The following is a 14,554-nucleotide window of genomic DNA, read 5'->3' as shown; positions in this document are numbered from 1 at the left end:
AACCACTCCAATTAAATGGCAGAGACTGGCCAGACTGGATAAAACTAAAAGGTACAACTAAAAGCTGTTTACAAGAGTCATACATTAAACATAAAAATACCGATAGGTTGAAAGTAAAAGGACTGAAAAATACATTCTGTGCGGACATTAATCTCAAGAAAGATAATGTAGCTATATATTAATATTAGATAAAGTAGACTTTAAGATAAGGAATATTAACACAAAGATAGAAACTTCATAATAATAAAATGTTCAATTCATCAGAAGGAAAGAAAATTTAAGCACACTAAATAGAAGTGTAGACGTAGCAATTTGACTTCCAAATCACTAAAGGAAAAAATGGGAGGTAACAAGGAAAACTTACGCTATTCAGCTAAAGCAAGAAACAAAAGGGGAAAAAACACAGAAATGAAGCACCACTTAAAGAAAACAGAGAATAAGTTGGCAGCAATACGATGAAATATTAGTTATCTCAAAAAATGTGAAAGCTTTAATTACCCCAGTTTGACAGAGGGAACATATCTTCACATTAAAAAGAATAAATTAAAAAGAACAAATTTAAAAGATTAAGGATTTGAATATCACAGCTAACTTGCTTTAATATATTTAGAGGTTTGTACCCACCATACAGAAACTATTCATTATCTTCAAACTATATAAATTTACAAAAATTCACACTGTATGTAAATTTAAAAATTGACTATGTATGTGGCCACACAGAAAATCATAACAAATTATAAAACATAGAAATCACGCAAGCCACAGCCTCTGATCTCAATTCAATGAAACTATTTTAGCACTATAATTACCCCCATATTTAAGACTAGGGAACTGAAGCACAGAGAGATAAAGCAACCTGCCCAGGTTCACATAACTAGTAAATAGCAGATCAGTGCTTTGAACTCAGGCATCCTGGCTTTGGATCCTGTAGTCTAAACCACCATCCTATGTCCCTTCTCAGGGAGAAGGGGCCATTTCCCCTCAGATATCTCAATAAACTATAAAACTACAATAATTAAAATGTTATATTGAGCAACCAGGCAAACAGATAATCAGAATAGAATTCACTTGCAATCCATGGATATATGGAAGCTTGTATGTGATTAAGATGTCACTGAGAAAACAATGTCTATTTCATAATTGACAAACCACATGCAAGAAAAAAGTTAAATTCTCTACCTCACTCCATAAATTTGAAAAAATTCTCATACATTAAAGAATTAAAATTAAAGAATAGGGGCTTCCCTGGTGGCGCAGTGGTTGAGAGTCCGCCTGCCGATGCAGGGGACACGGGTTCGTGCCCCAGTCCGGGAGGATCCCACGTGCTTGGAGCGGCTGGGCCCGTGAGCCATGGCCGCTGGGCCTGCGCGTCCGGAGCCTGTGCTCCGCAACGGGAAAGACCATAGCAGTGAGAGGCCCGCGTACCGCCAAAAAAAAAAAAAAAAAAATTAAAGAATAACAGTATACTAAGCAAAACAGAAGAATATTTCTGTTTTAGATGAGAACGGACTTTCTAAATAGAAGAGAAACTCTGAAACCATAAAGGAAAAGACTGATATATTTAACTACATCATTAAAATGTGCACAATAACAGAAATTGCAAAGAAACTTAAAAGTCAACCACAGAGGAAAAGTGTTTGCAACTTATGAAATAAAAGGTCAATAACTATAAGGAATAAAGCGCTGCTACACATCAGTAAGATAAATTTGAAGATCCAATAAAAGCATGGATAAAGGGAAATACAAGATATTTCACCTAAAAAAATACAAATTTCTAATACATGAGTGAAAAGATATAAATGTCATATTCTCTCCCATGGTATAAATATAAAACATTAATGATATCCAACATTGGCAAGAATGTCAAAAAGTAGACACCTTTGAACTATTGGTAGAATGTAAACCAACAGTTTGGGTGGCAATTTGGCAGTACCCATCAAAATTCAAAATACATGTGGCCTTTGACTCAGAAATTTCATTTGCACAAGTTTATGACAATAGTACTTGAACAGGTACATTACAATATATGCACAACTGCCATGCTGTTTGTCATAACAAAAGGTGAAAACACCCTATAACTCCTTGTATAGGTTAATCAGTTGAACACCACGCAGCCAGCAAAAAGAACAAGTAGATCTATAGAGATGGAAAATATCTCCAAGATATCAATACATTAAGTAAAAAAAAAAAAATTACTATAGATAAAATGTGTTCTCAGTTTTTAAAATATATAAATATGTGTTTAAAAGTTTAACTTTTAAAAGTGAAGGGAATGGAATTGGCAGAGATAAGTGACGGAGTTCAGGAAAACTTACACTTTTTGTACTGTTTTAATTTTTAAAACTATTTTATCATCTTAAAATAATGTTCAAGTGAGGAGAAACACATTCATTCCCATCACATTTACTTTTGTGTAATCCTTTCTAACATTTGCCCAAATCAGATATATTTCCAATAGTCTGGAAATATGATATATTCTTTATAGTGCTTTCTTTAACTGTTACATCATAAAATTTTACCCTGATTTTCAAAATGATGATTTTAATAGATATATAGTATTTCTTTGTATCCATAATTTATGAAACCATTCTTCAAATGTTGACTACTTGAGTTTTAATTTATTTTTATTTGACAAATATATTTACTTTGTTTTGTATGAAACACAGTAATGAACATCTTTATACATGAGGATTTAGGATTTTGCACTTTTTATATCAGTGTTTCAACATATTTTTTAAGAGTTCTAAGTCAAAGGACAGGAATAACTTTATGAAAGTCTATGCATTGCAATATTGCTCTTCAAAACGGTTATGTCCTTTTGCAATTCCACCTGCAGCATCTGATCATATCCGTTTCACCTTGCACATCCTGCGTGTTAATTCTTACCTTCTGATTTTCCTTTAAATATTTTAGTTGATATGAAATATAGGAGGGTTAATTTTTGACACATTCCCACTTCAGATATTTCTAAAACAATCACAAAACAATCATCCAGTATCCTATCTAGGATATTTCATTAGCTTCTTTTTTTCCCCATAACAGGAAGAATCTAAATCAATTTTTCTAATTTTGTGTGAAAGTAATAAATGTTTACTGTAAAATAATTACACAACAAATGGTATAAAGAAAAAAGCAAATATTATATAATCCCATCAGCCTGAAATAATCACCATTGAGATTTTGTTGTTTATAGCTATTTTCTTACAGACATAAATACAAATTGCTTTTATTAATTACCACATTACAGTAGCCTTATGCATACTTATGTAACCGGCTTTTTATCACTTAACAGTTTATGGCTATCCTCCAAGCTAACAAATAGTTATCTACATTATCTACAAAACTACTTTCGGTGGCTGCATTCGTTCATTGTAGTCCATAAAAAGCTTGTGCTGATCTATATGCAATATATTTTATTGTTTTTAGACGCATATTTTGCACTTCTATGGAAATCGAAGATTTAAACAAGATGGGTTATTTGTATTTTTGTTAGTTCCCTGTTCTGTCCGCTGTCCTTATTTATTTTTTTTTGGAAAAGCTCTTTTCTTCTCATACTGATTGGTAAGAGTTCTCTGTATTTGAGAAGCATTAACTCTAAACTCTGGAAATTAGGACAACAGTATCACTTCTTGGGGTGGGGTCTGCAAAGATTAAGTCATCTAGGGTGTGACAAGTGCCTAGTACAAAGCTGGCTGGCACACTGTTAGTGTTGAAACTTGTTTCCTTTAACCGTTAAAGATGGAGAAACAGGTCTATTAAAGGATACCTACACATACCAACCACTTCTCTTTCTCAATGGCTTCTTGGACAATTATTCACAACACTTTCCGCAAACTTCCTAAATCCCAGTTCCAGGTTCATCGCTGCTGTGGCACTGAAAGCTACACTCATTATTATTATTACATTGTGACATTAGATATCTTTTATTGACCTGTATCTCGGCCTCCCCAAAGGAAGGAAGAGAGACGGAGGAAGGAAAGGAGATTGGCTTAAACAACTACCATGTGTCACATGTTACATACCTTCATCTTTAAGCCTCCTGGGCAGATATCTTGTCCCCACTTTACAGATGAGGAAGCCGAGGCACATCTTTATCGTCAGCAGTCAGGATTTAACTCCAAAGCCCATGAGCTGACTTTGGTGCCATGCTGCCCACCCTGCTGCAGAGTAGGGACCCAGCTCTAGGCATCCTCATGTCATTCACCAGGGCCAACACATACTTTACACAAAGTAACTGACCAACGAATGGAGATTAAAGCAGCATACAGACTGCAGCTCTCTTTCAGAATCTGAGACAGACAAAAAGGACCAAATCCTCTTTAAAAACCTCAGATGAGTAACCCAGCATCTCCACTCCTCAGGACATACGCCACAGGAATTACAAATATGTTCATTAAAAACAAAAGCAGCATTATGCTTAATAGCCAAACCCATAAATAAGCCAAATATCCATAAATGATATCCATAAACTGAGTAAACGAAGAGGTACCGTCATGCAATGACATGCTCTACGGCAAAGAAAATTAACAAACTGCAGCTATGCACGACATGGATGAGTCTCAAAAGAAGCCGGAACAAAACCCAAAAAAGCCACAGAAGAAAGTACACACTGTATGATGCCACCTACATGGAGTTCAAAAATGCTGTTAGAAGTCAGAGTGATGGAGACCCTCAGGGTGGCAGAAGGGGGCTCAGAGGGTGGAAGGTATTCTGGGCAGCTGTACAATTATGAATCATACACTTTTCTTTGTGTATATTATTTTTAGGTTGGACTAAAATGAAATTCCCGTTTCTGTAGGTCAAAACAGTCAAATATCAGCAATTTTATATGTTTCAAACTAATATTTCAATAAAAACACATTTTAAAAACCCTCTGGAAAAGGAAAAAGAAATATCTAGCATTGATTAGCAGACTGCACCCTCCCTGAAAACCAACCTAGATGCTCCTGCAGCTTCTGACCCTGTTTCTTGCTCCTTTATTTTTGCTGAAGACATAGTAGCAACTTGTGCCTCACCTTGGCGGGACAATTTTTCACAGTCACATATTAAAAGACTGTGATGAAGCCGTCCCCGGGCTCCACAGACCCAGCCCCTCCCGGCTTCCTGCTCACCCATCCTGGGCATATCCAAGTCCTGTACGAATTCACTTCCTCACTGTGAACCAGTGTTTCTAATTCATTCACAGAACACTAAGATTATATGTTTTAAAGAAGCAATATTAGTAAGATGATTTTCATATTTAAAAACACAATCACAGAAAAATAGAGGTACAGAGCTTTTCCAAGCCTTGTGTGGGTCATAAAAGGCATAATCTTTATAACTAATTGAGATAACTTTATCCAAAAGCTATGAAACTAATGATCTCCCTTTATGGTGTTATAAGCATTTATCTCCCTGTGGAAAAACATCAACAATTCTCAGAATTCCGGGTGCAGCCGACTCATTTTACAGTGGCAAATAATATTTCAAACAGAACGATGCTCCATGTATCAGATAACAAAGCAGACGCCTTCCCGGGCGGGGGAGAAGTGCTGGGCATACTTGGTCCAGCATGCACCAGCTGGGGGTGGGGGGGTGTCTCATGGAAGAACTGTCTGCACCAGGCTTCTAGCAGAACTCTGTATGGTGAACACAGACTGAGAAGTAAATGATATGAACACAGACTCAGAAGTAAATGATGGGAACACAGCATTTTCCTTACACATTATCAAATGCTGTTAGGCTGATAACACTTCTGATTTCAATGTCCTAGAATCACTGCTGTAAAAGGCCAGCAATTTGTCACCATTGAGAAGCTACAGGGCTGAGATACCCGCTGCCACTTTCCATCAGACAGACAGCAGCCCACGCTGAGAAATGGGGGTACAGCTCACTGAATGAACTCATGGGAAGTTACATACCTCACTTTGGGGGGCTAAAAGGAATCATCTGAAATGTATTTAAAAGAGTCTATTATTTTATAGAAATCCCGTAGTAAATCATTTGTAATAAGAGTATCATTAGCTACCTATGGCATTTCTCTTTAGTGTATATTATGGTTTCATCTTAGTAAAAGGATAATAATAATCACATTACCATTTGTTGAGACTCTCGTTTAATACTCGCAAGGCTTACACCCATGGATGCAGTTAATACTCCTGTCGAACAGATGGAGAAGCACAGACTGAAGCAGGATAAATACTTTGCTAAAAGGCTCACACAGCTAAATGGCAAAACCAGGATTCAAGCCCCAGTAACCCAGTGCCAGAGGCCATGACTGTGACCACTACACTACACTGCCATCCTTAGACACTACATATAAGTAACAGGAATTCACAAGAGTGGGAAGAAGACACCTAATTGTTGGTATATGTACTGCAGGCACTCACAGCACCTTATTTAATAAAACCCAATGAAGTAGGAACTATTCCCACTTCCCCATGAAAAAAACTGAGGTTCAGAGATTTTAGGAACTTGCTAGTTAGTGGCAGAACCAAAATCCAAACCCAGAACTTCCAGCTCCAAAGCCCAAGGTCTAACGTTTACACTTTGCCTCAAACAACTCTCTCTAGAGAGGGAGCAAAATTATTACCGGTGTTATTAGTTAGATACAACAGAATAGACGTTTGCTACTGGAGCTAATCAGTCCCCAAATGCAAAAAGTTTCCTTCCGTTCCACAGAGCTCACCTCCAATAGCAGCTGTCCTGCTGTTGGCATCTGGCAGCTCTGCCATCTCAACCCAGAGCTCCATGCTCGCCATCAACACAGAAGGACAATGACAGGCCACTAAACGGGAATGATGTTGCCTCAACCTGGAGGTGACACCTGTCACTCTTCCCATGTTCCCTACGGTCCCACCTAAAGGCAGGGGTTTGGGAACGTTAGTCTTCCGGGTAGCCAGAAAGGAGAAAAGAAATAGAGGCAACACTTGACCACAAGAGGGTCTCGAGCTACTGTAGACTGCACATCAGCAGTTCCCAAACGTGGTGGAGAGAAGGCGCACCTGATGAAAATGCAGATTCCCGGGGCTCCACTCCATAGGTTGATCCAGGTAAATCTGAACTGAGCCCCAGGTAATCCAGGTGCAGGTGGTCAGCAGACTGCACATCAGGAAGCCTTGCTCTGGATAGATGCAAAACACTCAGAGGTCTATAAACACAATCATCGGAAGCTGAGTGCCCTCTGGGGAGCTCTCCCGAGGTGCCGACCACCCAAGGCCCAGGTGGGAGAATTCGGAAAGCAAAGAAGACAGACATGCAGACTCCAGACATGTAACCTGCACAGAAGGTGGAATAAACCGTGGGTTCCCGGAGAGCACAGAGGGGCCCAGCGGCGGCGGCAGAGCTGTGCACGGTCACTCCCAGAAGGAAACAGGGCCTAGGTGCCCAAGGGAACTGCCGTTTCCCCCCACTGGGCATGTATCTAATCACGGTGCTTTTTTGTTTCAAACTTCCCAGGGCTCCCCAGTGAGTGCCTATAAGGGAATGTCCACGCTTCCTGACAGGGCACTGAGACCATCCATGTTCTTGCCCCAGGATCACTTCCTGCCCCTCTTAACACCCACATGTGCTGAGGCCACACGTGGTGACCTGATCCCACCCAAAATGTGCCTCCAGGCTTCTGCTCCAGGACACTCTGTCGGCAGGAATGTCTTTGGGCCCAGGTGCTCTGCACCTACCATGCACTGCTCAAGACTCAGGTGAGAGAGGTCAGCTCTAAGCAACCTTCCCTGGCAACTGTCTCTCCTTGTCATTCCTCCTAGGACTAATTAATTCCTCCAAGTAAAACTGAGCACTCTGCTCCACCTACCATAACCATCCCCCACCTAGGGGTAATGAAGAAAGATCTGCTAGCTACTGCCGATATTCCAAAAATCCTCCTGACAGCCAAGGCCCTGGAGCAAGTCACCTGAACCGGCTAAAGTGCCAAGTTTCCTTGTGCCTGTTTGGAATTACACATACTGAAGTTTACTAATGATAGAGAAAGAAAATTACTACAACTGCAGGCACCTAGAAGAGGCCAAATACGCATCTGCCGACTGGATGGGGAGGCAGGGGGATAACAAACAGTGGTGCCTGGTGTGCTTGCTCTGCCAGGCTTCCAGCTCCTTGGAGGCGCCCGGCCTTCAGTCTCCAACCATCCCTGGCACCTGCACAGGCCTCCTGCATAGGAAGAGCTCAAAGAAGGATGCTGGGTGGATCTGAGGTGAGGCAAACACTGTTCCCTGAGCAGCCTGGCATCCTAAGCAGACCCCCAGCTCCTGGAAGGACATGCCAGACAGGGAGCCTCCAGGAACCACAGGGAGGGAGAGAGAGAAGGAGGGAGGCACGGAGGCACAGAGGGAGAGATTGAAGACCCCAGGTCCTGCCTAGAGGCCCCTTTGCTCTTACTTAGGGACTGCGGGAAAGGCAGAGAGAAGGCACAACCACGGGCTCCTTCCGTCCTGCTGCCACCCAGGACGCCAGCAGGGGTTCTCTGAGTGTTTCTGCACCTGCTAAAGCCAGCACTGGACCTCTAGGCCCACAAGCCTCCCAGCACTAAAGTCAGCCTCAAAGCTACACATCATAATTTGATTTATCCTAAACACTGATTCCTCAAACCAATTTATTTCCTTTTAGGTTAAACTTTATGTGCCGGCCCTAATTTTCGTTACTCGTTACTAATTTTCTTCTCAGTGGTTTGAGCTTCTCAGCCAGGACCAAGTACTTCTCGGGTGCTCTATGGAGAGTGTCCCATGGAAAGCCTCCTCTTGGAATCCTGAATCATCAAACCTCAGCACTAAGCCTCATCTACAGACAGAGAACCAGTTCCTTAAGAGAACAAGGGAAAGCAGATATCCCTACTACCTATGGATCCAAAAACGCATTGCATTAGCACTAACCTCAAATCTCTGGGAGCACGTGGGCACTGGGCGGAGGGAGTCTACTCTTATGCAGAGCAAATCTGATCAGAGGACAAGTGCATCCACAGATGATGTTCCCCCAGAGGCACAAGTTTGCAAAGACGTAAGGTATCCCCCCCCCAAAGATTATTCTCTTATCCTGAGAAATAAAGTAGCTATACCAAGCAGAACCAGATAGTATCAGCTAAGTTGGACCCCACAGCAGAGCAACTGGATTCGGCTTGCCCAGAGGGACTTTCTAAGCCTACTGGAGTGAAGCCCTGCTACTGAGACCACCACCTTCATAAGCAGAGGGGAGTTCAAGCCACTGAAGCTTGCCATCAGACCAGCGCCGGCAAAAGGAAGAATAAAACTCCCCCCGAAAGTCAGCCTCTGTCATCTCGCCAGAAGCTTATCTGAGAAAACAAAGGGTCATCTGTATCTGTGTGCTCCAAACCGGTTCTTCCGGAAGTCATTATCTGCCTGATGATAACAGCATCTGAGCTTCCCAAGTTCCCAGGGAGTCTTGCCCAGATACCAAAGCTGGTCTTTGCAGGTAAAAGAGCCACAGTTGGACTCACTGTTAATATTTCCAATTTGATATGAAACCAGGGGATCATCCAAAAATGCCATCAGCGCCCAAGAGTATCCCTTTGGGTGACAGCAGATCCCCCAGTAAGTAATTCATACAAAGGGGAAGTTTGGAGAAAAGAATATAAACTGCCTGGTTTTTACAGAACATCCTTAGAGGAAGCAAGAAGCACATAAAATAACAATTATCAAACATTCCCAAATCCACTGCATAGACCATTCATTATATATTTGTAAACATCTCGAGAATGTCTGGGGGGACGTTTAAAGGGATATCTGAAAATAATACAAATATTTACATATTATTGGACCCTTTTTTTACCTGACAATTCCCAGCGGCAATCAAAAGAGCCTGCGCACTTTATTTCAGTGTTACTCACACAAACATTCCCCCAACAAATGGTAAATTCTACCGCGCACTGAACACTATTTTATCATTTCTATCACACAGTAATTTAACGGGGCTTAGCCTATCTGCCAGTTGGAAATTGTCCCCAACTGACCACAAGGCAAGTACTAGTTTTAATGTATATTCCAAAGGTAGAAAAATAGATTAAGAGGAGGGAAAAGTGTTTTCTGTTTTCCCAAGTGCATCAGGACACACCCGAAGTTCTCCTTCCTTCTTCCCACTGAGTAACACTAGTGTTTAGTCAGAAGCTAGGAGAGGGGTCTTTTCTGCATCTGGGGGAGCTCACGGCTTGTTCTGGCGGTGTGAATAAACACTCTAGATGAATTTCGCCCCTCGTAAAGAACATGCAAGAAAGGGCATTTCTTTGTATGTGTATACCCTGGGCTGCACGGAACAGAAGTCATCTCACAGCCTCCCACCTGCCACCAATGACTCCGTATCCGGGGCAGAAATCCAAGGAGGGGCCTCCTGTTTGGAATAGCTCAGTGGGCTTTAAAAAGAAGTCAAATCCAGAAAGTTCATGCAACTTAAATATGCAAAATGTGTCTGAAAACAGCCATGGGCACGGGAGGACAGAGAACCTGACCTCCTTAATGGAGGGACAAGTGTAGATGTGGGTGCCTAGGTGACAGGAGATGACAGGAGGCTGTGAAGTGGGTCTGAGCTGGTGTTCTGGGCTTGGATCTGAAAGGCAGCGACGCGACAGGGGCCGGGAGGCGGGCGGCGGGTCCCCGGGGCGCACTGGGGCTCAGACGTCTCTGAGAGAACCTGCGCCAGCGCCCCCTCCGAAACCGCTCTTTCCGGGCACCCACTGCTCGGGGCCCCACCGGGCGTTCCGCTGCTGCCCTAAGCGGATACGGACTCGGCACAGACCTCCGGGCGTATGAAGCCCGCACCCCGGGGCTGCGGCCCCGGACTTCCGAGCCTCCGCAGCAACAGTTTTCCAGCGGGAGAACTACCGCAAACGCCTCCAGGGAAAACGCTCACCCGGACCCGCCGGCGCCAAAGCCCGGGACGCGCACGCGGCGGGCAATGAGCGATGCGGCTAGGAGCGAAGGCTGCAAACGTCGGGCTCGGAAGATCACACACAAGGAGAAACTTCCCGAGGACGCCAACGAGGGTCGCGTCTGCGTCCTGGGAAGCAGCCAGAATCCCCTAGCAGGTGTTGCGGAGCCGGTGAAAGGCGCAGGCGAGGGGACCCGAGCGGCAGCCGGAGCCGCTCCACGGCGCGACGCTGGTGACGGGAACAGGTCTCAGCCTCGCGCACGCGGGTCCCTTCACGCCCAGAGTCCCAGGAGGGAGACCGGGAGGGTCTCTCTTTGGTCCCCTAGGACACATCCCTAGCGCGGAGAGGGACTCTAGAATCCTGGCCCCGGCGGGACGCAAACAAACTTGGGGCGCCGAGACGCTCGGTTCGTGGATCCCCGAGTCCGGGCGCCCCCGCCCGCGGCGCGCCACTACTTACACGAAGACCCCGAAAAGCAGGGCTCGGACCCCGATCTCGATGGCCAGTTCTCGCATGGTGCGGCCGGAGCAGCTCCCGCGGCGGCTGCGGCTGGTGTTATCCGCGGCTCCCCCGCAGCTCGGCCGGCGCCGGCTCTCCAGACCCGGGGCGGCGAGGGAGGCGCGCTCCAGGCCGCGGGCGGGGGCGGGGGGAGGGGTCGGGCGCCCGGAGGGGCGGGCGGCGGGGAGGGCTCAGCCCAAACCTCCTGCCTGAGGCTCCGGGGCTCAGGGACGCCGCGCTGGCCGCTCCCCACGCTCCTGGCCCCGAGCGGAGGACGCCTCGGGGACTTCCCGCTCCCCTGCGCCGGGCACCGCCTCCGCGTCCTGAGCCCTCGCCGTGCGCTCGCGGCCAGGCTAGGGGAAGCCCGGGGAAGCCCGGCCGCCGCCGCCGCCTCCCCTGCGCGCTCCCCGCCAGTGGGCGGCCCCTGGGCTCGGCGCCCGGGCAGCGCGCTCCCTGGACTCTGCCTGCGGCCCGTCTCCTCGCTCGGCCTCTGACTCTCGCTCTCGGGTCTCTCGCTCCCTGGCACACGCACGCACGTGGGCAGGTAGTAGGAGAGCGCTTTGGGAATTCTCTCCGGCTCCAGACAGCCCTGGCACTCACTGTTCGTGCCAGCCAGCGCTGCCTCCCATCCGTTTTCTGCCCTTCCTACATCTTTCTAACCTGGAATCATTTCTTTTTTTCTAGGAAGTTCCTCCGAGATTACTCGCAGGCATTGCTTTGCCCTCCGGAAGAGCCAGCCACACTCCAGGGTCCTGGCACAGACTGAGCAAAGGCGAGCCTGACTCCTCGCCATGCCACCAGCGCCAGGCCAGGGGACCCCTCCCGCGCAGCCCCCAGCAGCTTTGGACCGCGCTGTGAAATGTGAAAAAAGAGACTGGCACAGTCCCTACCCCAGCCGTCAGTGTCGCTCATCGCTGACACAGCACTGTCATCAGCACCCGAGGCAGCAGGGGCTGCAGGGAGGACCAGAAGCCTCATCCTCAGGGTTCTGAGTCAAAGGCCAGATCCTCACTGGTGACCTGAGGGTCGGGACCTCAAGCCAGAGCCCAGCGAGGGTTAGGCTTTGCTTTCCCATCACCTGTCAGGACTGTGTATATTTCTCAGAATTTGCACTTGTCTTTATTAATTTTAACCAAATGGACATTCAAGATGCAAAACTCATATTAACCATAACCATTAGGTTGTCTCTGGGGAGCCCAGATCTCTTCTGGGTTTTGTGAGCTGGGAAAATGGATTCGAATGTGGTTCCTGGGAATGAGGACCCATAGCTCGGCCTCGGACAAGAGGGAGAGTAGGAAGAAAGAAGACCTGAGGAGGAGGCCTTAGGCATCAGCAAAGGGCAAAGAGACCCTACCTCCAAAGGGACGTATGATGGATCCAAGATTCCTGAGCCAAGACATCTCAGGATCTAGGAAAGAGAGGCAGACAGATGAGGAGCAATCCTGGCTCTGTGTGGAAGGGACTCCATCCTGGGAGCCCCAGAGGCAGGAACTGTATCTAGTTAGCTTGTCACTGTATACACAATGCCTGGCACACTGTGCTTGGTAAGTATTCGGTGAATGAATGAATGAATGAATGGACTATATAAATCAGTCACGTGGGGTGTCAGATGTGGATAGAGTAGGAAGGACTTGGAGGAAGGAGGTGTGGGTCTGTCTCCTCTGTGCCTTGGGCCCTACAACTACCCTGGACACAACTGGGCTGGGTTGTGGTGTAGGAGAGCCCATAGTAACTCAGTGAACTCTAATGACCCAGATCCGAGACTGTCAGGTGGCCAGATTCCAGATTACTAACAAGAGCCCACGATATTAATATATCACTTACCTATACGCATCAACTGAGCACAGCCTCTGCAAAGCCATGTGCTGGGTGTTAGGATTCATAATCCAAATCTGCCCTCAAGGAGACAGGCAGACAAGGAACCATGAAGAAACATTGAGGAGCTACGCAAAGCAGCACCAATCACAGCCCCAGAGGAGTGCGATCACTCAGAGAGCAGGGTTGGAGTCATTCCTTTGGTCTGGGGGGGCCAGAGCACAAAGCCTTGGCAAGGAGAGTTGGTTCTTAAAAGGCAAAGGAAATTCCAAGTGAGGGCAAAAGCACAAGTAGGTGAAGCGGGCAGAAGGTGGAAGGGGTTTGGAGGGCAGAGTGGATTGACCTCGTGGCAGAGCTGAAGGTTAACTTCATGGTGGAGACCTAATTGTGTTGGTCCTGCCCACCAGGAACTGTTATCAAGATCACAGAATAAGGGACTTCCCTGGTGGCACAGTGGTTGGGAATCCACCTGCCAATGCAGGGGACACGGGTTCGAGCCCTGGTCTGGGAGGATCCCACATGCTGTGGAGCAACTAAGCCCACGTGCCACGGCTGCTAAGCCTGCACTCTAGACCCACGAGCCACAACTACTGAGCCTGCATGCCACAACTACTGAAGCCCATGCACCTAGAGCCTGTGCTCCGCAACAAGAGAAGCCACCGCAATGAGAGGTCCGCGCACTGCAGCGAAGAGTAGCCCCTGCTCGACGCAACTAGAGAAGGCCCGTGTGCAGCAACGAAGACCCAATGCAACCCAAAGTAAATAAATAAAATTGATTCTTTAAAAAAAAAAAGATCACAGAATTAGAATCTTTGTGTAACATTTTCTTGATCATTTCTTGCTTGTATTAGAGGTGCCTAGAGAAGGAGTTTGAAAGGGCATGTGACCTCACTGCTGCCATCATGAAGAAGTGACTTTGAAACACAGATCTAAAGAGCTGCCCAGTTCAACTCCCCATCTGATGCTTGAACCGATTCTGTGCTCTCCCCACAACGTGGTCATCCTGTACGTATTGGAAATCCTGCCACTGATAAAGAATTCACCCTTGAGGGAGCTTGTACCCTCTTCAGACAGCTCTGTTGAAATCTCTTCCTTAAAGGGAATCACAACAAAACGCCGTCCTGTAACTTGTATCAATGCATTAGTCCTGCTCCGCCTGCTCCCGCCCCCTGCCTGCTAGCTGCACAGAACTGATACCGTCAGAACTTCTGGGGTGCCAGGGAACAGACGGCTCAACCCAAATTCATTAAAAAAAAAAAAGAAGAAGAAGAAGAAGAAGAAGAAGAATTTGAAAGTTCAGGGGAAGATCAGGCTTCAGGCACAGCTGGATTCAGGATCCAAGCAATGTCACCAGGACTTGATTCTTTCTACCTC

General features: G+C 46.2%; 1 protein-coding gene across 5 annotated transcripts in view; it reads right to left on the bottom strand.

Annotated features, from left to right (window-relative positions):
• PLPP4 (phospholipid phosphatase 4) overlaps window positions 1-11,382 on the bottom strand; it is a gene marked incomplete at both ends in the record, with an annotated part of 118,982 nt that extends 107,600 nt beyond the window's left edge. For all 5 annotated transcript variants that reach the window (XM_082673907.1, XM_082673908.1, XM_082673909.1 and 2 more), the window contains one exon: window positions 11,327-11,382. In XM_082673907.1, the coding sequence (XP_082530033.1) occupies window positions 11,327-11,382 (56 nt within the window). The remainder of the gene's footprint in view (window positions 1-11,326) is intronic.
• Between the last annotated feature and the right edge of the window lie 3,172 nt (window positions 11,383-14,554).

This window comes from Grampus griseus (assembly GCF_964374135.1).
Source record: "Grampus griseus genome assembly, chromosome: 16".
NCBI lineage: Eukaryota > Metazoa > Chordata > Mammalia > Artiodactyla > Delphinidae > Grampus > Grampus griseus.
The sequence above is the reverse complement of the archived record's forward strand: the minus strand, read 5'-3'. Positions and strand labels throughout refer to the sequence as shown.